This window comes from Cololabis saira, chromosome 21 (assembly GCF_033807715.1).
Source record: "Cololabis saira isolate AMF1-May2022 chromosome 21, fColSai1.1, whole genome shotgun sequence".
In the NCBI taxonomy this organism is placed as follows: Eukaryota; Metazoa; Chordata; class Actinopteri; order Beloniformes; family Belonidae; genus Cololabis; species Cololabis saira.
Window position 1 is genome coordinate 26,924,709 of NC_084607.1, and position 22,842 is coordinate 26,947,550.

The following is a 22,842-nucleotide window of genomic DNA, read 5'->3' on the forward strand; positions in this document are numbered from 1 at the left end:
AGGAAGGAAGGAAGGAAGGAAGGAAGGAAGGAAGGAAGGAAGGAAGGAAGGAAGGAAGGAAGGAAGTAGAGAGCAGGATGAAAGAAGGAAGGAAGGGAGAAAAGAAGGAAGGAAGGAAGGAAGGAAGGAAGGAAGGAAGGAAGGAAGAAGAAAGGAAGGAAGGAAGGAAGGAAGGAAGGAAGGAAGGAAGGAAGGAAGGAAGGGAAGAAGAAAGGAAGGAAGGAAGGAAGGGAAGAAGGAAGGAAGGGAAGAAGGGAAGAAGGGAAGAAGAAAGGAAGGAAGGAAGGAAGGAAGGAAGGAAGGAAGGAAGGAAGGAAGGAAGGAAGGAAGGAAGGAAGGAAGGAAGGAAGGAAGCAAGAAAAGAGGAAGGACGGGAGAAAATAGGAAGGGAAGAAGGAAGGAGAGAGTAGGAGGAAGGAAGGAAGGAAGTAGAGAGCAGGATGAAAGAAGGAAGGAAGGGAGAAAAGAAGGAAGGAAGGAAGGAAGGAAGGAAGGAAGGAAGGAAGGAAGGAAGGAAGGAAGGAAGGAAGGAAGGAAGGAAGGAAGGAAGGAAGGAAGCAAGCAAGAAAAGAGGAAGGACGGGAGAAAATAGGAAGGGAAGAAGGAAGGAGAGAGTAGGAGGAAGGAAGGAAGGAAGGAAGGAAGGAAGGAAGGAAGGAAGGAAGGAAGGAAGGAAGGAAGGAAGGAAGGAAGGAAGGAAGGAAGGAAGGAAGGAAGGAAGGAAGGAAGGAAGGAAGGAAGGAAGGAAGGAGAGAGCAGGAGGAAAGAAGGATAGGAAAATGGGTTAACTTAACCTCCACGCCTGTAGGGGGACCCACTGAGCTACAAAATACAAATGCACTTTTGCGCTACTTTAACAACTCTTTCTAGGATCGAGATGATCGGGATGACTAGGCATCTCAACCAGCTTTTTGTGTTCTTCACAATCCAACACTCGTGATGACTAAAAATCATGTGTGACGGGTTGCAAACCGTCAAACTCATCAACTGCTAACGATTGGTCAGCAGGTGAGTCAGCACTGGTTTCAAATGCATAAAGACCTTTGTACTCAGACGTTGGAATGACGGGGTCTAACTTCTTTTAGTCAAAGTAATTTCATTTATATAAAGTGGAACATGGCGGTAACTCATACATTATATGAATTACCATGTAATTTATATCAGTGCCGTCATCTTCAGACGTGCAGTGTTTTGCAAGCTGGTTACACATTTACACCATGGTGATGCAGAAGATATTATGAAAGTTGTGCTGAAGTTGCTCCAGGGCTGCTGCTGCATGCCCTTAAGCTTTAGTGAACAAGTGTCTGGGTTTAAGTGTTATGCCTTCATTTATGTTGCTTTGCATTTTCCCTAAAAGCTCGTCTGACATTTCCAGCTATGAAATTGGATGTTTGAGTTTACCATCAACTCCAATCTTGCCGTCTCCGTCCTTGTCGGCTGCTTTTAAAAAGGCTACGGTCTCTTTGTCTGTCAGGTCCCTGCCATCTTTGGAAAAACCTTTTAGGACGAATCTAGACAGAAGGGACAAAGGACACAAGTGTTGTGAAATGGCTTTGCTCTGCCTGTATCATTGTTGCAATTTTCAGACTTTCAGAAAGTGCGTGTGTGTGTGTGCGTGCGTGCGTGCGTGCGTGCGTGCGTGCGTGCGTGCGTGCGTGCGTGCGTGCGTGCGTGTGTGTGTGTGCTTGTCTCACTTTAGCTCTTCCTCCTCTATGTAGCCGCTGTTGTCGGCATCTAGCACCGTGAAGACCTTCTTCACTTCATCGCAGGACTTGGACTTAAGACCCACCATCTCGAAGAATTTCTTATGGTCAAAAGAATCAGCAACTGCACGTGCAAAGACACGGGAAAACATGCAGACACAGCAAAGTCACATGATCAGTGATTTAAAAGGGCATTTCAAATTAAAATGATAATTGTTCATGCTCTCTTGTCTATTACAAGTTTGACAATTTTTAGTCGTTAAAGCCGAGTCTTGTATAGGACCAAAGATGGCCTAAAAGCCCAGCGTTCCCAAGTGTGCACATTCAGTACATTGTTTGTTTGCCCACAGTCTACTGTACATGAGGTAAAGTTATGTTGATGTACAACTCTACACTGTTTTTTGTGCTACTCTTGCGAAATTTTGCACAAAAATAATTTTTCTGGTGTCGTTCCATTTAACAAATGCATTTAACTAAGTAGAGGTAATAATAATATTATTATTATTATTATTATTATTATTATTATGATTATTACTAATATTATTTCTATTACTATTACGGTAGTATTTATTACTTCTGCTGCTTCTTTTTTTTTAAAGATCTTCTTTTTTTCTCTCTTTCATATAATTTCACACTGTACTCCAGATAGTCCCAATCCACAAAAGCTCTAAACTTGTAACTTTGCATTAATTCTCCAACTATCCAGCCTGAATCCTCCCAGAAAAGGTGGGTGTCTCTTTGGGGATCGACTAGTTTATGACTGACTGGTTTTGGGGCTCAGAGAGAAACAGTGATTTATCTGTGGCGTGTCCGTTACCTGCAAATGCATCGAGAGCTTTCTTGATGTCATCAGCGGTGAGGATGCTGGTCATTGCCATCTCAGCTGCTGGATAAGTCAGAAAGAGGAAAAAAGAAGAGAGACGGAGAAAAGGAAGAGAAGGAAACCAAGGGGACAAGGTTAAAGACAAGGTTGCAGAAGAGCAGCGAGACAACTCAGAGACGTTCTCGTGTTACGCTGGTGATACTACAAATGGAGCAGGAAATCAGGACATGTGAGAGGGAGCTGATGAGAGACGGACTGAATTAGTAACACTTACAGAAGAGTTATGGACAAGAAAGAGACTGTAGGAGGATGAGTAGGAGAGAAATTGTAAAGTTGAGTTGTGACTTTTGAGGACGTATGGTCAGATCATGAGGAACAAATGAAAGGTTAGTGAAGAGAGAAGTTAAAAGTGGACAGATACAGGAAAAGCAGTGTTAATTATCATCCAGACAAAAGTGGGGAACAGGACCACAGGCTAAGTTAGAGGGAGTTTAAAACATCTGCTGACTCATCTGCTGTCCCTGAATCTTCCCTTTGTCATCTCAGTCCATGCGAAGCCTGTTTTTGTACCCGACAGTGAAAGCAGAGTCTGGTATTTAACAAAGATTCTTAAAAAAAAGAAGAATAAATATGTATTTTAGATTCAAAAGGGAACCAAATATGGGTCTCATCAGCTTTACTATGTAAAGGTTTGTACATTATAAATTCATTGGTCAGTATTTTGGCGAAATGTTCTGTAGTTGCAGGGGAGTTCAGTGTTTTGACCTTAAATGTCGATGCTGCAAACAAAAAGGTCTAATCTGCAGCTGGATGCATGTTAGCCCCAGTCTACTTATGAAGTCAGCTCATTACAGAGCACAGAGAGAGGGGGAAATCTTGAAGCCTTTACGCTGTGAGGGAAAGAGAAAAGGCCCACGCTTCTGCTCGCGTGCCTCATGATGCTGGCAGGCCGGCATCATCAGACCTCGTCAGGCCTGGGAACACAGCCGGAGGTGCTCCATACATCTCCCTCCACTCAAAATCACTAAAGCCACAGCATTTTGCTGAGTCACACTTCAGGCATGATAATAGTCCTAGTATCATTTTGTTATACAGAAAGAGCAAAATCGACATGGCAATGCAACCCCAAATCAGACATTATGGAAAATACATATCTTAATCACTTTGAAATGTTGCCATAGCTTCTCATAATACCTTATTAGTTTATTTTCTCCCATTTTGTCTGCTGTTCCAACTATTTTATGGATGTATTGCTGCCATTAAAATCAAAATGAGGTAATATTTTCTATGAAATCGCAAAATGTCTCAGCTTTATAATCTGACATATTTTTGTATGTGCTATTGGCAATCAAATATAGGTTAATGGGATTTGCAAATGACTGCATCATTCAGTTTTTATTTACATTTTAAACAGCATTTCACTTCTTTGGAAATGGGGTAGTAAAATGAAGATAATACGGGAATAAAACATGAAATATCTTGGGTTTTAAGTGTCTGCATAAAGAAATAAAAGTCAGAGAAAATGTTAGAATCACTGTTGCATTATTTTTTTAACCTGTATTCAAACCACAAAAAAGTTTTGGGGAGTAACCACTTCCATGGTTGTCACACTTGGCCATACTGATGTACGAGCTTCTGCAGAGGCATGCCGTTATCTACTTCAGTAACACACTGCTGCACACACAGATCAATACTGAGCAGTACTGAACTTGGGCAACCACATCCAATGTTTTATCATCGCAGAAGCACCACCACCTTCTCTGACCTTTAGCACAAAGGTGTTCACGGGGAAAACAAACAATTCGACGTGAAATGAGGAGGATAAGATTGATTTAGTGGGATATCTCGGTCGGAGTGCCACTGGCGGTGCTGTATGAGGGAAGACACATCGATTCAATTTAAAGGAAAGCGCAGCAGTTGTGATTGTGCTGATGATCGCTCTCTCCGTGGTTAATCATCACCTGGATGAAAATATAGCAAGGTTTCCACAGCACAAAGGCAAACCATTTCATTTGAGCCACGTAATCCTTTTAAAAGACAAATTAGACATATTTAGAAGTGCACTTCTTTACCTTCTTGCAGAAAGATGGATGAGAATATAACCCTATTCATGTATAAACTGTAAATCAAGACAATGCTGTAGCGATTTTTGGGAAAGGAAAAACATACAGGGAATATGGCATCTTTGACTTTGTTCTAAGTGTAAAACAAAGAAAAAGATCCCTTAACAAGCCTGTAAGGCTCACCAATTATACTGTGTTGGAAAAAACTAACATTCATTTGGTTTTCAGAAACAAATCCGATTTATTTCCTAGAGATAATATATTTCCTAACACAGCAGGAGAGAGAAAATTGACTTTTCGGACTTTCTAAATTAAATTAAGCTAATGATAGCCACTATCTATCTAGAGTCATTTGTACGGAGCAGGAATATTCAGAGCATAAAACATAAAATGTGTAAAACTAACCGGTCAAAATATTTTTGATGACATTTTTGAAGTGTTGTCATATTCATTTCCCTGGAGCCTGCCGTGTTGAGACCACCCGACCCAGGTTAAAATGGACAAACTTTCAGCACAATCCCCGCTGAAAGCCAGCTGGAGCACTCACACCTTCGTTTAGTGAGCAGAAGTTAACTGGCGTTGATTCTGATCAAAGAGAAGCAGACGCTGAAGAGCTGGAGCCCGTCCATCTGGCATATTCATATTCAGCCCTTCCAGGCCAACCCAGAACCAGTCACACTGTCTTTTAGTAAAGTTAGCAGCACAATAAGTCCAGCTATCTTTAACATGATAATGACTTTGCTCTGTTAGGTTTTTTTTCACAGCTCAGAAGTCAAGTCAAGACAGTGCTGAGTACTGAGTAGCTAGTGATGGAAGCTAGGCATTAGCTGTAACCATCAACCAAAGTAGTGCTAAGTAACTCTACCTCGTGGTACGTGAATGTTAACCCTTTGTGTGGATGTATATCAACTCAAGGTATGGAATTCGAAACCACTTTTGAACCATGTTGTAAATACGTTTATTTCTGCTAAAAAGTTGGACATTTCATGGGGACTCGATGGAAATTGACTCACTTTTGAAGCCTCCGGTGGTCAGTTGAAGAACTACAATTTCGATTTCCATCGGAGTCCATTGGTTTACATTGGACTTATCAAATATGCAGGACAATTGTGTGATATCGTCTCCTTTCACGTTCTTCTAATGGCGCTTTTACACAAGTACCTACTTGGCTCTACTCATCTCATCTCAGCTCGACTCAACTTGGCCAAGTTTCTTTTCCATAACAATTCAGCTGGAGCAGAAGTAGGCGGGTTGGAGCGAAGCTGCTGTGACCAGAGCCGGATTAACGCAAAGGCAGACTAGGCACGTGCCTAGGGCCCGACAGGGGGGGGGCCCAGACAGAGGGACAAAAAAAAAAAAAAAAAAAAATAAATTTTTTTTTTTTTTTGTCTGCACACATATTAATGGTTGATAACATGCCGGTAAAAACCTAAGGCATATATATATATGTGCATTATTACTATATTTAGTATACATACATATATATATACGCATACATACGCACAGGGCCGCCGCAAGGGATGTGCGAACCGTGCGACCGCACGGGGCCTGGCGCCCCAAGGGGCCTGGCGCCCCAAGGGGCCTGGCGCCCCAAGGGGCCTGGCGCTATGGGCCGTTTTTTTTTTTCCCCAATTTCTTTTTTTTTCCTTATAAATATCAACAGTCACGTTCCATTACGGACCTAAATGTGTACTAGTCTGTGCATATCAATAAATATATGTGCAATGATGACGCGTGTCTGTTGTTCAATACAACTGATCAGACTAAGCGCAGACACAAGCTGCTCTGATCCAGACGGGTGGAGTTGGAACAAACTGTCACACAATGTCGAGAGAACGAGACAGATTAAGGAAATTTCCATCAGGGGATGAAAAAAGAAAAAAACAAAAGAAAATGGAAGAGTTTAATGCCTCTCTGAAAGGCACGTTTGATAAATTTGTTACAAAAATCACCGATCCGCCCGGGTCTCAAGCAGCCGTGGGGCCCCGCGTCGAGGCAAGAGATGATGATGAGGCAGGGGAAGGTATCCAGTATTTTGCTAATTGGAGAGTTAAAATTGCGCATATAGACACCCGATCCGACCCGAAAAACCCAAAAATTTCGCGCGCGCGCTCGCTACGCTCACGCGCGAGGGCCCCCCTGGCTGTTTCACACAGGGCCTCGCAAATCTCCCAAACGGCTCTGCATACGCATACACATACATACATATACACATACAGACATACGGTACATACTACAGCACACTTTGTCTTACTGCAAATTGTATTGGTCTTTGTAGATTTTACTTCTTATTTAAAGCGACACTACGTAACTTTTCCACCTTAATATCATATTTCCAGAGTCATTGTGATGGTACATCAACTTCCAACAGGTTTAATGACACCTCTGTCATGGTCTGAGGGAGTCTGTATCACCTTCACTGGCACTATGTAACTTTGAGGAGCATGGTAGGAACCCTGCCACACTAAAAAACTACAAATCGTTACGACTTTGACTGCTTTACGGCATACGTCACTTCCCCCTCCTTCCCGATTCGCAGTCGAGACGAAAATGGGCGGGGCGTGGAGCGCAGCTCCGCAGAAGCTGTTGCTGTGTTGTGGCTGCAGCAGCTCCACACAACAGACGTGGGGAAAAGACCCTAATGGTTTAACTTTTCACCGCTTTCCTGCTCGGAGGCAGAACCCCGGAGGCCAAGTATCTGATATAACAAAGTAAAAGAGTGAAAGAGCCGTCGGCTCGCTTTGGATCGCGGCTGTAACGACCAAACACACAGTAAAGCATGATTTATGGTTCTGCGTTAAATCGACGCAGACCCACGGCATAGGGTACGTGGCGACGCGCAACGTACGGTGCGTGTCGCCGCGTACCCTACGCCGTAGGCTCTGCGTCGATTTAACGCAGAACCATAAACAGCCTTAAACCACAAACACTCACACAGACGGGCGTCGGATCAAAACACGGGTTTTATTCCACCACTCTCCAGCTAAACGCAGTTGCTGGCCAGCTCTCTGCGGAGCAATTAACCCCAATCTTCAGATAAAAAAACTAGTTTGTTGAGGAAAAAATATTAACTCTATTTGTAGCTGCAGAGGAAAAAAATAATCTCACGAGAAAAACAAAAATATTGCTCACGCTTCGGAGCCTCTTCCACATAATATAGCAGTCAAAAAAAAGAAAAGAGACGTAAGAGGGATACAAAACATGTAGTGTATGTTGTACTATTATACAAATTTATTGAAACACATGGCTCTTAAGGGATTCAGGGATCTCTTAGGGATTTCATATGGATCCAGACCGTTAATAATCATTATTTTCTGCATATACCGCTCCCTGGCTTCCTTGTTTAAGGTATCCAAGTAAATTCCACTTCCTTTCCAGCAGTTTAACATCTTTTTTTTTGCGTTCTGTCTGTTCACTTGGTGAAACAGAAAAGCATCCCGTCTCCTCTCATCAAAACAAATGCAGCGACGGGACAGGAGTTTTCCGGCTGTACGCGCTAGTGCTCATGGGAAACGTAGTGTTCTTTCTGGTAAAACACTACCGATTTTGTCCACAAGATGCCGCCAAACTCAGAAAAGCTGAAAGTTACGTTGTGCTGCTTTAACTATTCAATTTAATCAACACATTTAATTAAGATTTTCTGCAAAATGCTCACAATCGATAAGATAAGGATAATTTAATAGCATTTAATAGAGCATTGTAATAACGTATAAATAATAAAAATCTAAAGATAGTCTGATAGACTGTTTAATATACAACACATGACTTATTTTGGAATACAAAGAACCAACTTGACTATGACTTTGCTATGTAAAATGTGAATTAAGTTTTATTAGTAACTTTGGTAAGTTTAAGATTTCATAAATAACATCGATGGAGGGGGGCCCAAAAATCACAGGCTGCCTAGTGTAGTCCATTTATTTAATCCGGCTCTGGCTGTGACGTATTTGATTGTGTGATAAACGAAGAAGACAACATCACTAAATATGTAGAACCTGGAGGAGATGATAAATGTGCTGCTGGGTCTGTGACTTGTGTTTGATATCAAGTTAAAAAATGAGAGTGAGAGAAGCTTCAAGCGGCGATGCTTTTTTTTTTGTTTGTTTATCTCGGCGCTGCTGAAAAGTCCGTTGGGAGCTGCGAGCTATGAAGTAACAGCTCCCGGTGGATCTGGTCATTCCTCATCGCCCGTCTACATCCCTTTTTAATTCTCTCCTCAGCTACCAGGTTTATGAAAATCTGCAAATCAGAGTTGGATCACCAAACAGACTTTTGCGCTGCCATTGCTTGTTGAATAAAATGAACAAGAAGCTGCTTATTTCCGCTTCCTGACTCGGACGTCTGACTCCAACCCCCCGACCAATCGGTGGCCTGTATTGTGATGACGTCAGATGCAGCTCGACTCAGCCCGCTTAGAACCTCGGCAGAATAGATACTGAAAAAGTAGCACGCCTCGACCCCTAGTGGAAAAGCGCAAAACCGAGGCGAGGCGAGTCAAGTTGGGCTGAGTAGGTACTAGTGTAAAAGCGCCATAAGTTAGCCACATGCTAACTAACGGTACAACTTTGTTTGTATGTTTTTCTTTTTTACGCTCATTTTTAATTTTGCTCACTAGGTTCCCTTCAGCTCTGTTTCTTAGTTGGTTTATACTGGATTCACACTACTTGAGTTTCTTTGTATTTGGCTTCTTAAATTGTTCTTTCATTTATTTCACTTTATTTTCTTCTACAAAACACCAACATTTCTTACAGTGGGGCTATGTGTTTTATTTTCTAGGTAAAGTAAGCGTGAGGTGAGGACTGATACTGAGCCTTTGGTTGTTCAGCTGGTCCAACCGGCTTAATGTTTAAATGCGGCAACCTTCATCTTTCCTACTTTAGATTTGCCAACCTGAAGGGTGCAGGGCACCTTTTGTGTTTTCCTTTCTCTTACTATTTACAGTCTTGGAAGTTTGCCCCCGAGCTGCGCTATTCTTTTTATCTCACAAACAATCAGCATTCGCATTTTACTCCAGCAAGACAGAATGACCCGTGAACAAACAGCACACCAATCTTCACCGGGTGCATTTAATAGATTTACATTTTAAATGTGTTTGCATGTTAAACAGAGGCTGCCATTTCAGATAAGCTCATAATTTTTATTGCTGATGAAGGGTAATTTGAACTTCATGTACACTAACACAGATGGTCTGAAGTTGTTGGAAAATCTTTGCTGGAGACAAGTTGGTAAGGTAAAATGAAACGGTAAGCTGTCAGTATGTGGCGCAGTGATGTATTGACGTGACTCCCCTTAGCACCCGAGCTATGGAAAATCAAATCGGTTCTCAGCTGGTTCGCAAGCTGAACGAGTTGTGAACCAGCCCCGGAACCGGTTTGGTGGAAAAGGGGTATAGGTGTGGGAAACCTACCTGTGCTGGCTCGCTACTACACAATAACAGCTGCATGAGAGTTGCAGAGGTGCCAAGCAGACTAGAGACACAGGAGGCGAGGGGAGCATGCTTCAGGAAGTCTTCAGGAACCAGAAGGAACGTGTGAGTGTTGTAGATATTACACTTATTCTGCTTTCAGAGGCAAATACTGTCCTGAATGAGTCTTCCTGGTGCTCTTTTCTCAGAAGGCACAGTTTTGAGACTCACAGATCTCCTTTTCTCACTCGTGCATTTACAAACATCCACAAAGGAGTAATATGACTCCCCAGTTGGATGTTTTCAAAAAGCATCACAGTGTTTCGGCATCCAAACTGTGCCCAATAAGCCTCTCCACCCTGCCTGCCTTCATAAAGAGCAGCTGCACACCAGCAAGGGACTGCTGGAGGAAGCTGCTGAAGGTGACGGCACGTGTTTCCTTGGGTGAAAGAAGAGAATAAAGAGTTCCTGCACTAAACCCTGTGTCCTCTGTCCTGTCGGTCAACCCCCGTAGCACTAGCCTTGCTACACCCTGGTTTTGGGCTCTACAGCCAGTGAATATCTGGTCACTGACTGTGTCATGTCCAGTTGTCACTGGATTAGCGCAACATAAATCCAAGTTTCCACCTGGCTGTCCCATTGGAAAGCACGCAGCAGTGCTGGCTTCAGTTTCACGCTGGTGTTTGCAGCATTTCGCTGCAGCAGGAGGGAAACGTCAGGTCGGCCGAAGCGGCTCTCTGTGGTGGCTGAGAAAGGAAACGTGGTTTGCCGAATACCCTTTGTCCCAAGTCAAGTGATAACGTCTGTAATCCAGCAGTCCACCAGTGTGGTTAAACATGCATCAAGCTGCATGGCCTGTGAGGAGATGGTGCACATAAAAAACAGGATTGGGGCGGAGGTTTGTGATGTATTGCCTTCAACACGCATTTTAAGACATTTTGCCTAGGAAATAAATGTCTGGTGCCTTAATTTGATTAATTGTAGTTTGGTTAATGTTTGTTGGACTAAAAACTCTGTGCTCCTTTTGTCGCTCCAATAAATCACTCTGCAGACAAAAGTAACTTTCAAGAACCGATTTATTCAAATCATGCAGTTCTTCATCAAAGAGATGCTGACTTTCCTGCACTTGTACTGCGTGATCAACTGTGTTAGTGCTGCTCGACCGGATTCTTCTGTTGTAAGTCGCTCATGAATGTCATGTAAAGTAAACTGAAAGCAACTCCTGCTTCATCTGGCCTGGGCTCCTTCCCCTGCTTCTCCCGAACCACGAGAAACTCCCGTCATTGAAGATAAACATGTTATATTACACTTTTATTCTCATTTTCAAAAAGTGTTTTCAGAATCAGAATCAGAAAAGGGTTTATTGCCAAGTTTTCACACGAGGCAATAAACTGATTCAGTCATCTGATTCTGATTTTATTCTCATTTTATTCTCATTTTCAAAAAGTGTTTTAAAGGGTATCTGCCTATTTCAGAAATAAGAGTCTGTTATGCCTTGTGTGTCAACACTGAACTAAAAACAACAAACATATTTTGTTGGATTATTATTCGACTGAGCTTTATGCCATTGTAAGCTTCAACGGTTGCTTTATTATGAAGGACTCAAAGTGACACTGAGAAGCGTTTCGTGTTAAGATGTCAGTTTCATTCCCACTGCAGGCGAAGACCACCCAAACTGGCTCTGCACGTCCACCCAGCCGTCTCTAACGAGAGCTGTGTATGACTTTATAACACAGCATCACACATCTGCAGCGATGCTTGAAAATGGACATGAAATGAACGTAGCTCAGAGGACTAAAGTGGACATCAAGAGACACAAGAGAGTAATGACTGAAGACATGAGGGGAAGAAAATGAGATAAGTGACTGAGCAAGACACCAAACAAAAAGATGTTTTGGACCGAGTCCTAAAAGTAATTTAACCTCCTCAGACAAAACTTGTAAAAGTTCTCATCGCTGCTTCAACATAAAAACTAGGAATTTTTTTGTGTTTTTATTTGTGTATGACGGAGCTGGAACCATGAACTACAACTATAATTCAGGAAGAAAATGTCATAAAGTCCTTTACTTTAATTAACAGCTTATATTTATTGTAAAGTAATTTGATGGTAATGTAATCTTTTTCTGAGTCCAGCTGCTGTAGCTGGGATATTGAAGTGGAAAACAGACCGTTTACAGAATTCATGGGGGGTCTCACTGATTTTTATCCCTCCTGTGAAAGCTTCATCTGATCGGCCACTAATCTGCCCAGTTGATCCTCAGAATGAGGTCAGCGGTTAAATGAAACCAGCTATCTTTTGCCTATTGATTCACATTATAAAACAAAGGAAGAAAAGACCTTTTATGCTGATTGTTAAAGTACAGAAACATGTAGATATTATTCATCCAGCTGAGTGCAGTTGCAGCTACACAACGAGGATGCTGGGAGAGGATTTGATAGCTGGAGCATATCGGCCGGGGAATCATCCGGCTGTTATCGCCGCTGTCCACCGTCTAATCCTCTGGCAGGTAGAGGACAGACCAGCCAGCCTCCAGCAACCGCAGTCCTGAGTTTGTGCCGTATGAATGTGTGCTATTCCCATAAGCTCAGAGGAAAGAGGAAAAGCAGCTGGAAACAAAACAACTTTTAGATCCTATTAACGTATTTCCAAACGCCAGATTAATTGTTGTTGAGTCTAATTAATCAAAAATGTTTTACACACTGTCAAATTGTTATTCTGTTCATTATTGCTTTTCTATTTCCATGTTAGTTGTTACATACATTTGTGTGTCCACAGTTGTATTATGCGTATTTGTTATTATTATTACAATAACTACTTTTGTATCTCTGGTGGAGCACTGTAACTGAGCAATTTCCTCCCACATATCTCCTCCCAGGCATATCTGCATCTGAAATGAATGCTGTGCTATTGTGGACATTTTAATTTGTACAGAATTAGCATACTCACAGTGAGTGAACTCAGATGAAACAAGCTTTTAGTCTCTTTTTCTCTTTCTCCGTTAATTGTTTTTGGTCCAGTACACAACATTTAAAACAGCTTTAACGATCTAGTGCCAAGTCAGCAGCTTTAATTGTTGACTTCTTGATGTAAATGATTCATCAATGCATCCATCCATGTATCCATCCATCCATCCATCCATCCATCCATCCATCCATCCATCCATCCATCCATCCATCCATCCATCCATCCATCCATCCATCCATCCATCCATCCATCCATGTATCCATCCATCCATCCATCCATCCATCCATCCATCCATCCATCCATCCATCCATCCATCCATCCATCTATCCACCCACCCACCCATCCATCCATCCATCCATCCATCCATCCATCCATCCATCCATCCATCCATCTATCCACCCACCCACCCATCCATCCATCCATCCATCCATCCATCTATCATATCCATCTATCATCCATCCATCCATCCACCCATCCATGCATCCATCCATCCATCCATCATTCATCCATGCATCCATCCATGTATCCATCCATCCATCCATCCATCCATCCATCCATCCATCCATCCATCCATCCATCCATCATCCATGCATCCATCCATGTATCCATCCATCCATCCATCCATCCATCCATCCATCCATCTATCATCCATCTATCATCCATCCATCCATCCATCCATCCATCCATCCATCCATCCATCCATCCATCCATCCATCCATCCATCCATCCATCCATCCATCCATCCATTCATCCATCCTATACCATCAATGCATCAGAATAGAAAATAGAAGCCACTTCACCTTCGTGGGATTATTTGAACAGAGATCTCCAGACTTCTCTTTTAGAGATCATCTCTTCCAGCTGTACAAAAAGTGCCTGACAGGTACCCAGACCAACGTATCTATTAATTTGATATCTATATGACTTCATGAAACTGAAGCCAGCAATGCTGCATGCTTTCCAACAGGACAGCCAGGTAGAAACATTGATCTATGTTGGCGCTGATGCAGGAACAACTGGACATGGCACAATCAGTAACCAAACATTCACTGGCTGTGGGGCCCAAAAACAAGGAAAAGGACCATCCTCAGATGGCGAGACATTGTGATGTTTTCAGTACACAACTAGTGAGTATAGGGAGAATAAAGAGGAGATCTGTGTGTCATGACAGAGCTAAGAGGCTCCTAAAAGAGCACTATGGTATTTGTCATTTGATTAGTTGGAGCATTCTGAGACCAGGTAGTCGAGGACAATTAGCAGCGCTGCATAAGAAACTTTGCACCTGCAGTTTCTACAATCTGCTAAAAGAACAAGAGGAATTCAACATCCTCCACCAAGGCCAAGTTTGTATTTAGCCGTTTTTAAGAACGTTATTCCAATTTATATTTTTATTTCCACAGGTAGGTTGGTATATTCCCTCTGTTCTTGTGCAGGTTTTTTCCGGATAATGAGATTTCTTCCCTCAATCCCAAAGCAGACATTAGGGAATTTTAAACTGAGTGTGAGTGTGTGTGGTTGTCCGACATCAGAACCTGAGTTAGTTGTCATGGTGGACTCATCAATACTTATATTTTCATAGATGCAGGATTTCTTATACAAAGTTAGACAATGTTGGAGCATAAAAAAATATCTTGCTCAATTTGGGCACCAGATAATTGTGTGGTTAGATGTGGTTTGGGCAGTTGGACATTTCCTGAAATTCAAACAGATTTCTGCTCCCTTTGAATCACGCCACTGTTGCTTGGCTTTACTCATTCACACTAGGTAAACCGAGATGGCGACACGTTGCCAGTGTTGTGGCATGTAGAGCAGCAAATACCTGATATGTGAATTTAACTCCAACGGGCTCTGCTGCTGGCACTTTTGGTCCCTCATGTCTTGAAAATCTAAAGCCAGGGCACATTAAATAAACTGTAGTGTCTTCATATAACTATTGGATGACCTAACCCCTTTTTTTGTATCCGTACCATATGTGGTTAGTTGAATTTCATTGAACTGTCTGACTTTTAGGTGGTTCGCTCGCATTAGTGGAACCATCTGTGTCACAAATGTACTGAGTCAAAAGACTGTCCCTTCACTGTGAACGGTGTGAAGGTTTTGGTTAAACGTACAGTAAGAGCACAACAAAAGGACCTCGTAACACAAGAAGAAGGGGGAGCTGGAAATATGTAGCCTACACGAAGATTCAATGATACCAACTGGGCCGGTCACATTTTTTGCAGTCCATTTGGCCTGGCGATTAGAGGAACGTGGGTACGTTTGTGTGGAGGTGTACGTCAGGCTATTGCCAAGGTTTTAATGTCGGGCTACGGTGGACATATGGCTGTGGTTTGACTTCAAAGCATAAATAACACCAAACACACCTCAATAATGAGACTGACGCTGAGCCAGCTGCTCGCTGCTCACAAGGGGAGGGTCCTGTAGTGCATGTAGAAAGAGTCTCCTGGCCTCCCCAGATAAAGTTGGTTATTGAGCAATGGCAAATGAATTTGGCAATAAAGAAGCAACTATTGTCTGGGCTGCAAACTGCCTCCCCTTCATTCGGTTTTTTACCTGGAACTCCAAGCTCACGTTCCAACTAGTGAGCGACCCACTAGTGTTATCTCACAACCTGAGAGAAGACCTCACATGATCAGTTCACACGGACAAAAATAGTGAAGAAGAGGCAGCATCTTCTCTTCTTTCTCAGAGGACTGAAGGGGTTCAGTATGAGCCCCCACGTCCTCAGGACTTTTTACAGCTGTAGCATTTAGCGCATCTTCACCTGGTACACCAACAGCACCACCTGCAAGAGAGTGGTGTGGTGTATCTCGAGCTCCCTTCTGTCAGTGGTTGACATTTCCTCCAGTTTGTGTTTCTGTTTTGCCCCGCTTGTACTTCCATCTGCCCTGATTGTCTGCACCTGTGTCTCGTTACCCCCTTGTGTATATCTGCTCTTGTCCTCCCCTTGCTCCTTGTGGTTCCGTACTGTGCTTCCCTCCATGTGTCCTGCCAAGTTTTTGCTTAAGTTTTTGGATCCCTGCTTTTTGATCCTGCCAAGCAGCGCTTTTGGTTTTTGGTTTTTGTAAATAAACCCTTTTTTGTTGAACTCCTGCCTTTCGCTCTCCTGCATCAGGGTCCTCACCACACCAGCCTGACACCTTCCCTTCAAGATGTCTACAGGAAATGCTGCCTTATAAAGCTGAGGATGAGGAACTGTTTAGCACAACACCACTTTTTCAACCTTCCCCATTTATCTTACCGTCATGTATTACTGTAGTTTATCATCATTATTTGTAGTTTAATTATTGTTCCTGCTGTACACATGTATAGTCTGCTGTGTGTGTACTTTAATATTGTTGCTCGAGAGACTTGCACACAAGCGTTTCACCGTCACCAGTGGAATGATGCAACATTTAAAGTAGTTTGATTTGATTTGTTTTTATGTATTTGCATAACTCCATGTTTTCCCACTCCAACTTAATCTTGAATTGACATTGAATATCATTCATAATAAAGCAGAATGACAAAGGTTAACATTTGCATGAAATATTACCAAACAAATTAAAATGTAAATTGCATTTAATCCCCTATTAAAACAATCAGCAGTAAGAGCATTTAAAGACACTCATAGAGACTAAAACTATAACCACGTGCACTTCTGCTCATCAATATTTATGGCTGTATGGCGGCCCGCAACATTTTTAATTCTCTCTGATCGCCTATAGTAACACAAGCACGTCAGTGTACTCCCAAAAGGAACTTCACGTCTTTAACAACATCAGCGTTTTCAAACCTGCGTCCCCCTGGGGCTCAGAGGTGAGGCTCCATTCAACCTAATTAGGTGTGATTAAAATTTGTCCTTGAAAAATATAGCGTGTAAAAGGGTGCAGTAAAATTACACTGTGTCTATTGCTCTGGCAGCAAACTTTTTTTTTATCAGAAAGTAATTACTGCGTTGATATACCGTCTCTGCATCCTGATCTAATCTGGCTCTATACGGGAGTCTGTAAACGAGGGAAACTCACAGTCCCGTATATGTCTCTGCATCTTTTCCTATGAGTTTTGTCCATCACAACACTTTCATACCATAGCTTTTATAGTTCAGTACCGACGCTCTGCCAGGTAACCCAGTTATGTGAAACAGTTCATTGTCTAGCATGTCTTTTCTCCATTAGTCTTTCTTTCAGGTGTGTCAGACCGCTGAATGTTCTCCGTCTTCTTCTTTTCTCCCTCCTACCTTGTTTTTGGCCGACGGGCGTTGAAGTGCTGGCAGAGCCAGATTGGTGCAGCAGGGGCAGCCGGTGAAGGACCAGGGGCTCTGCTCATGTCTGTTTTATAAATGTCTTAGAAACTATTTTAGGATGAGAAATGGGCTCCCGGTCGAGGTTGAGGTCAGTGATGTTCAGCTGCTGCGCTGGACATCTCATGCTAATCAAACATTACTATTAATAATAGTCCACTTTCCAGCCACATTTCAATTCTTACACACTCCCTTCGCTCTTCTAACACTATCTCCTTGTAGCCTTTTGATCTCTCCACCCTCTACCCCCACCATCCACCCACAGGAACGTTTTCGTCCTCTAACTCCCCTCTGACCTGATATCTGCCTCTTCTCTTTCTCCGCGCCTCTGTCAGACCCTCTTCTCTTAAACTTTTAATTTTCACTTTTAATTCTCAAGTACCACTTCCTCCTTCAAGGCATTCTGTATAATCAGTAACAAATTACAAGACTATGCCCTCTCTGTCCCCCTTTCTTCTCCCTGAATCCATAATTTAATTGAACATTTGCCATCTTTGTCCAAAATGGCAGCAAATGTTACAATTAGCCACCTATTTTAAGTATTATTAATGATCCTGGTAACTGGATTACAGGTACAGTTTTATGTACTGGTTAACAAGTTTCTTGCCAGGATTTCATCAGTTCCCAGAGTCAGAACAAGACGTGGAAAAGCTCCACACATCTGGATCAAACTCCCACACATGGAAAACAAATGTTTTTTTTTTCCAGGAACTTGTTTTACTTGTGATGTTTTTGTCGGGCGTTCTAAAGTAAAAACTGGAGGTGTGATGGGTGAACAGCTAGTGCAAAAGGACACAATATAAGACAAGTGTGGCTGGAAACGGCCATCTTGTTGACATGTCCTTCATGGATGCCAACAATTTTCCCTTTAATGGAAGGAGAGGCTGAATTTATGTTAGATGTTACATCTGCTTCAATGCTAACAACCTTAAATCCAGCACAGACTCTGGATGTGGAGGGTAGCACAAATGTATAGTATCCCCCTTCTTCTTAGACTACTGTTCGGTAAACCATGATGGGTAGACTACAGTTAGGTAGACTACTAGAGTTGCCAGCCACCTTTCAGAAATAGAAATAAGGGACGCCTCGATTTCAGCAATGCAGGCGCCAAAAAAAGGGACATCCCCAAAAACTTCTATACTGAATAGAAAGGTATTTATTTTATAAGAAAAAACTAAATGCTTTGATTTAAAGTTTAAAGTGCTTTAATAGCTTTGAACTTGCATGACTGTACAGACTGCCAACCATATAGCAACTGAAATAGCCTCCTATGCTAATATGTCCACATCAGCCCAGATGTAGAATATACATACAGGTGAAGAATATGGTGTAAAAGTAAATTTATTTCAATAATTGAATTTAAAAGGTGAAACTAATATATTAGTCTTATTACATGCGAAGCAAGATATGTTAAACCTTTATTTGTCATAATTTTGACAATTTAATTGTTGATTTCATAAAATATTCAAATATTTTGAGATCTTTTATTTGGGGTTTTCATAAACTGTGAGCCATAATCATCAAAATTATAACAAATAAAGGCTTGAAATATCTCACTTTGCATGTAGTCAAATCAAATCAAATCAAATCAGCTGATTTGATGTAGTGGGAAATAATATATTTGTTTCAGCTTTAGTTGAATTTATTATGAATATAGTTTTGGAATATATTCATATTTTCCGACCTTCACCTGTATATTATGACATCAATAAATAAGAGCATAATATGTGTCCGTAGTGGTTCAATACGGAACGCAACTTTTAATTCCCAATTACATAACAATTCCGTATTTCAAGGGACGGGTGTCAAGCCTACTGTTCGGTAAACTATGATGGGTAGACTATGATACTGTAGGTAGACTACAGTAGGTAGACTGACTCAACTATAGATGGAGACACAACACTTAAGTGAATTCCTTGGTTTTATTCCCATGATTCACTCTTTAAATTCAATATTGTTCTCACCTGTCACCATGGCGGCCAAGGGTCAGGCTTGTCACCAGCAAGTGTTAGACTACTTCTCCATGATTGAACGTATTTGGGGCAAGGTTTTAGTCAATACTGTGGACATTGAAATGCCACAGACTGATGCCCTCATTTATCTGTCCTTCCTAGAGAAATGCAGATGAAATGCAGGGAGGTGCGTGTTAAAAGACTGAGTTTCCCTGCAGGTGGACACATTTCAAAGTCTGAGTTGGGCAGGAGCAGGTTGCATGTATATGTACATCACGTACCGTGAACTGATAAATCTAAAAAAGCAGCCCCGCTGTCGTTAATGGGGATCACAGGAGAGACAAGAGGGAAACGTGAACAGAAAGTGGCTACCTTGATGTAGCCTATTGCAGCCTAATTAAAGATAGGAGCGTTCACCTTTGATGTTAAAGTGTTTGTTCACCATGAGGTGGACCCGAAAATGTACTGTAGAAAAGACATTTTTTAAATATTGTAAATATTAGAAAATATTCTTAATTCTATATTTAGACTTCAACTATACAGCAAAGAAAAAATAAAGAAAGTAACACTGCACCTCTGCTGTTCATCAGCAGTAAAATAAAGACGCTAGAATCTCTTCCCCCTCCTCGGACAGCCGGCAGACCCTGTCCAGAAATCCTCCTGGAAACGTACTTACAGATGTGTGTGTGATTAGACGCCGCAGCAGACGTCAGCTGTTTGCACCAGTGACATTACCGAAGCACCACCCACATTAACCTCCAGAAACCTCTGCCCGCTCAGAACTCAGAGGCTGCCGCATGCGTGCAAAGTCATTAACAAGCGTTATTGGGCGAGATGGATTTATGCGCTGCAGTTTCACGTACGCAGCGTAAATGTGGAGAACGGTGCGAGTGTGTGTTAGACCGTAAACGCGACTCAGCCCTCCTCGCTGACAGGATTTATGGGTTCATTTACTGTCAAGATAATGTTTAGGAGAAAAGTTTTATTGGTTTGTGTTCTGGCAGAATAGTTTATCAAAGCCAGAGATTTATTATCTTTACCGTTCAATCGTGGCATGTCACGTAGAGGTTGTTGTAATTGTTTCAGCAGCAATTTTGACTTGTATAGATGCTTCCAAGATGCACGACCGTTCATCATGTGTTATCTCATTTAGGGTTTTTTAAGGGTGCATGGAGTCCACAATTGTGGGGAATCAATCCGACGTTTGCTTATTGTCACATCTAAATTGTTTGGCATTTGCTGTCTTTCAATGAGACGAGCGATGGTGACACGGGGCTCTGATATCACTAAATATTGGCTATTCAAGAGGTTTTTTGGTTAAATTCCCAACCAGATAACGTTTCAACCTACTTTAGCCATCGAACAGCAGTCTTTAAACAAGACTAGTATCAGAAATTGTCCCGGCATCAATGCATTATCAAGATGTAGCATAAACAATGCTACAAAAACAAATGCTCTTGTCTAGGCAGCATGCAGCCATCTTTGTTTCTGCCGTGGGAGGCGTGAGAGGAATAGTTTCGTATCTGGAAGTGCTAGTTCTGTATTTCTATCCGCGCTGGTTACTTGTTGGTACGCAGCCAACGGCTGGATTTAGTCAAACAAAACGTGCAGTAGGGAAGATGTTGAATGATCAATCTGCAGCAAAGTTTTTTTTCTTCCAGCTCAGTTTTTACTCGTCCATGCATGTCCTGTCAGCCTGGATGGATGTGCGATACGTGACCACGGCTATGCGGCGTGGATGGATCTCTCTTTACATGCTGAGCTGAGATGAACAGATGCAGTGCTGTTCTGCTTTGAACGTTCAAATTAAACTCAAATTAAATCTAGCCAGTTAACATACATTTTCTCTGAGAAACATGACATATTAGGGTCATTTGAAGAGAAAACAGCTGCATAACAGTGTAATTTTGACTTTATAAACTTGCAAAATGAAAAGACAGAAACGCCAAAATTCTGATGTTTTAGATTTCAAATTGGCAAGAAAAACCTTTAAGACCACAATCAGAATCAGAATATCTGTGCATATCTGTGACATAACAACTGCTCCTTAGTGATGTAATTAAATCATTCCCCAACACTTCATATTGAGGCTGGCCTTAGGGCGTGGTGGTGGGTATGAGACCCCCGGTGTATCAGCAGGCTGCTGGTTCTGGTGGGGATTCACTTGTATTCTTGAACTCATGAACACAGTAACAAGGCTTTATCAAAGCAACAAGAAAGCAGGACGCTGAGACGTTGGATCAGCGTTCATACCTTTTTGTGGGCTAGATAAAGTCCTTGAACGGTGCTGACAAGTTACTTATTTTGTTTGGTTATCAGAATTCACAGAAGCACATATGAAATGTGCCTCGTTCTCCTGGCTTTCTTGAGTCCTTTCCCGAGGATCTGATCAAAAGAAAACATTAAATTGAGAACAAGAAAGATATCAGTCCTTTCTCTCTCATCCCACCTTAAATATCTTGGTGGAATTTTGATGCAAAGAAGGATTTTTTTTTTCTCTCTCCCTCGGGTCATTGCTAGTTCGCCAGATTTATCAGCTTCTCCATCTCCTCAGAGCCGCCCAAGGGCTGCAGAGGGTGGGGGTGGGGGTGGGGGTGTCGGGGTGTCATGATCCCATTTTGTGCTTGGGTGCTTCTTCCAGTCATCTGCCATGAGAGTCATCAGCTCAGTGAGAGAGAGGAAGGTGATAGAGTACTGGGAAGAGTAGCAGTGAAGGAGATGAGGTGGGTGATTAACAGACATTAAACTGGTATCAACAAAGCGGCGAACCGACACCAGTGAAGATGTGGTTCTAGAATCTAGACAGTGACAGCTGAGCTTTGACTCCTTATGTGGTGGAGGTAGGATGGATAGAGAAAGGAGACTCAACCGGTGAAGTTTAGCACCAAAACTCCGCCCTTGGAGGCTAAATTTAAATATCAATATGCCATCATCAACGTGTCCCAGCTGAACAACGTCCATGTTAAAGTGTCACTGTTGTGTTTGGACTCGTTTACGTTTGGAGCTCTCATCAACCATCTGCTCTAAGGTGACCAGCATAAAGAAATTCACCACAGACTTTAATTACAGTCTTTAGCGATAACAGGCTCATTATGTTAATTTTCTTTTTTGTCACATTTTTATGGCTTCTACACTGCAAAATCTTACCATTTGTTTTATTTCTAGTTAAAATGTCTCATTTTTAGTCAAAAAAATCTCATTACACTTAAAACAAGACTCATCACTGGAAAAAACAACAATTTTCACCTGTTTCAAGTAGATTTTCACTTAAAATAAGTAGAAAAATCTGTCAGTGAAACAATATTTTTTTGCTTGTAATGAGAAGATACATCTTGTCCCACTGGCAGATTTTTCTACTTATTTCAAGAGAAAATGTACTTGAAACAGGTGAAAATTGTCAAATAACAAGTTCTTTTTTTTGGCAACGACTCTTGTTTTAAGTGTATTGAGATTTTTTGACTAAAAATGAGATATTTTAACTGGAAAATAAGACAAATATTCCTGGTACCTTGGGTTTTTGCAGTGTAGTTTTTATTTTTTGTTTCACTTTGAACATAGCAATTGAGGCTCTGGCTTTTAGCACCGGATTTGAGTAAAACCTGAGATTTCACATCTTATCAAAATAAAGGAAAATTGATTATTTGGCTCAA

At 41.8% G+C, this 22,842-nt stretch overlaps 1 protein-coding gene across 2 annotated transcripts in view; it reads right to left on the bottom strand.

Annotated features, from left to right (window-relative positions):
• The window catches only part of pvalb6 (parvalbumin 6), a 67,191-nt gene that overhangs the window by 2,427 nt on the left and 41,922 nt on the right, over window positions 1-22,842 (bottom strand). The window contains exons 2-4 of one of the 2 annotated variants that reach the window (XM_061711016.1): window positions 2,521-2,586; window positions 1,695-1,827; window positions 1,402-1,511 (exon numbers count right to left, since the gene is read on the bottom strand). In XM_061711016.1, the coding sequence (XP_061567000.1) occupies window positions 1,402-1,511; window positions 1,695-1,827; window positions 2,521-2,581 (304 nt within the window). In that variant the 5' untranslated portion in view covers window positions 2,582-2,586. Of the gene's footprint in view, window positions 1-1,401; window positions 1,512-1,694; window positions 1,828-2,520; window positions 2,590-22,842 lie in introns of both variants that reach the window. The other variant, XM_061711015.1, reaches the window with a different exon arrangement.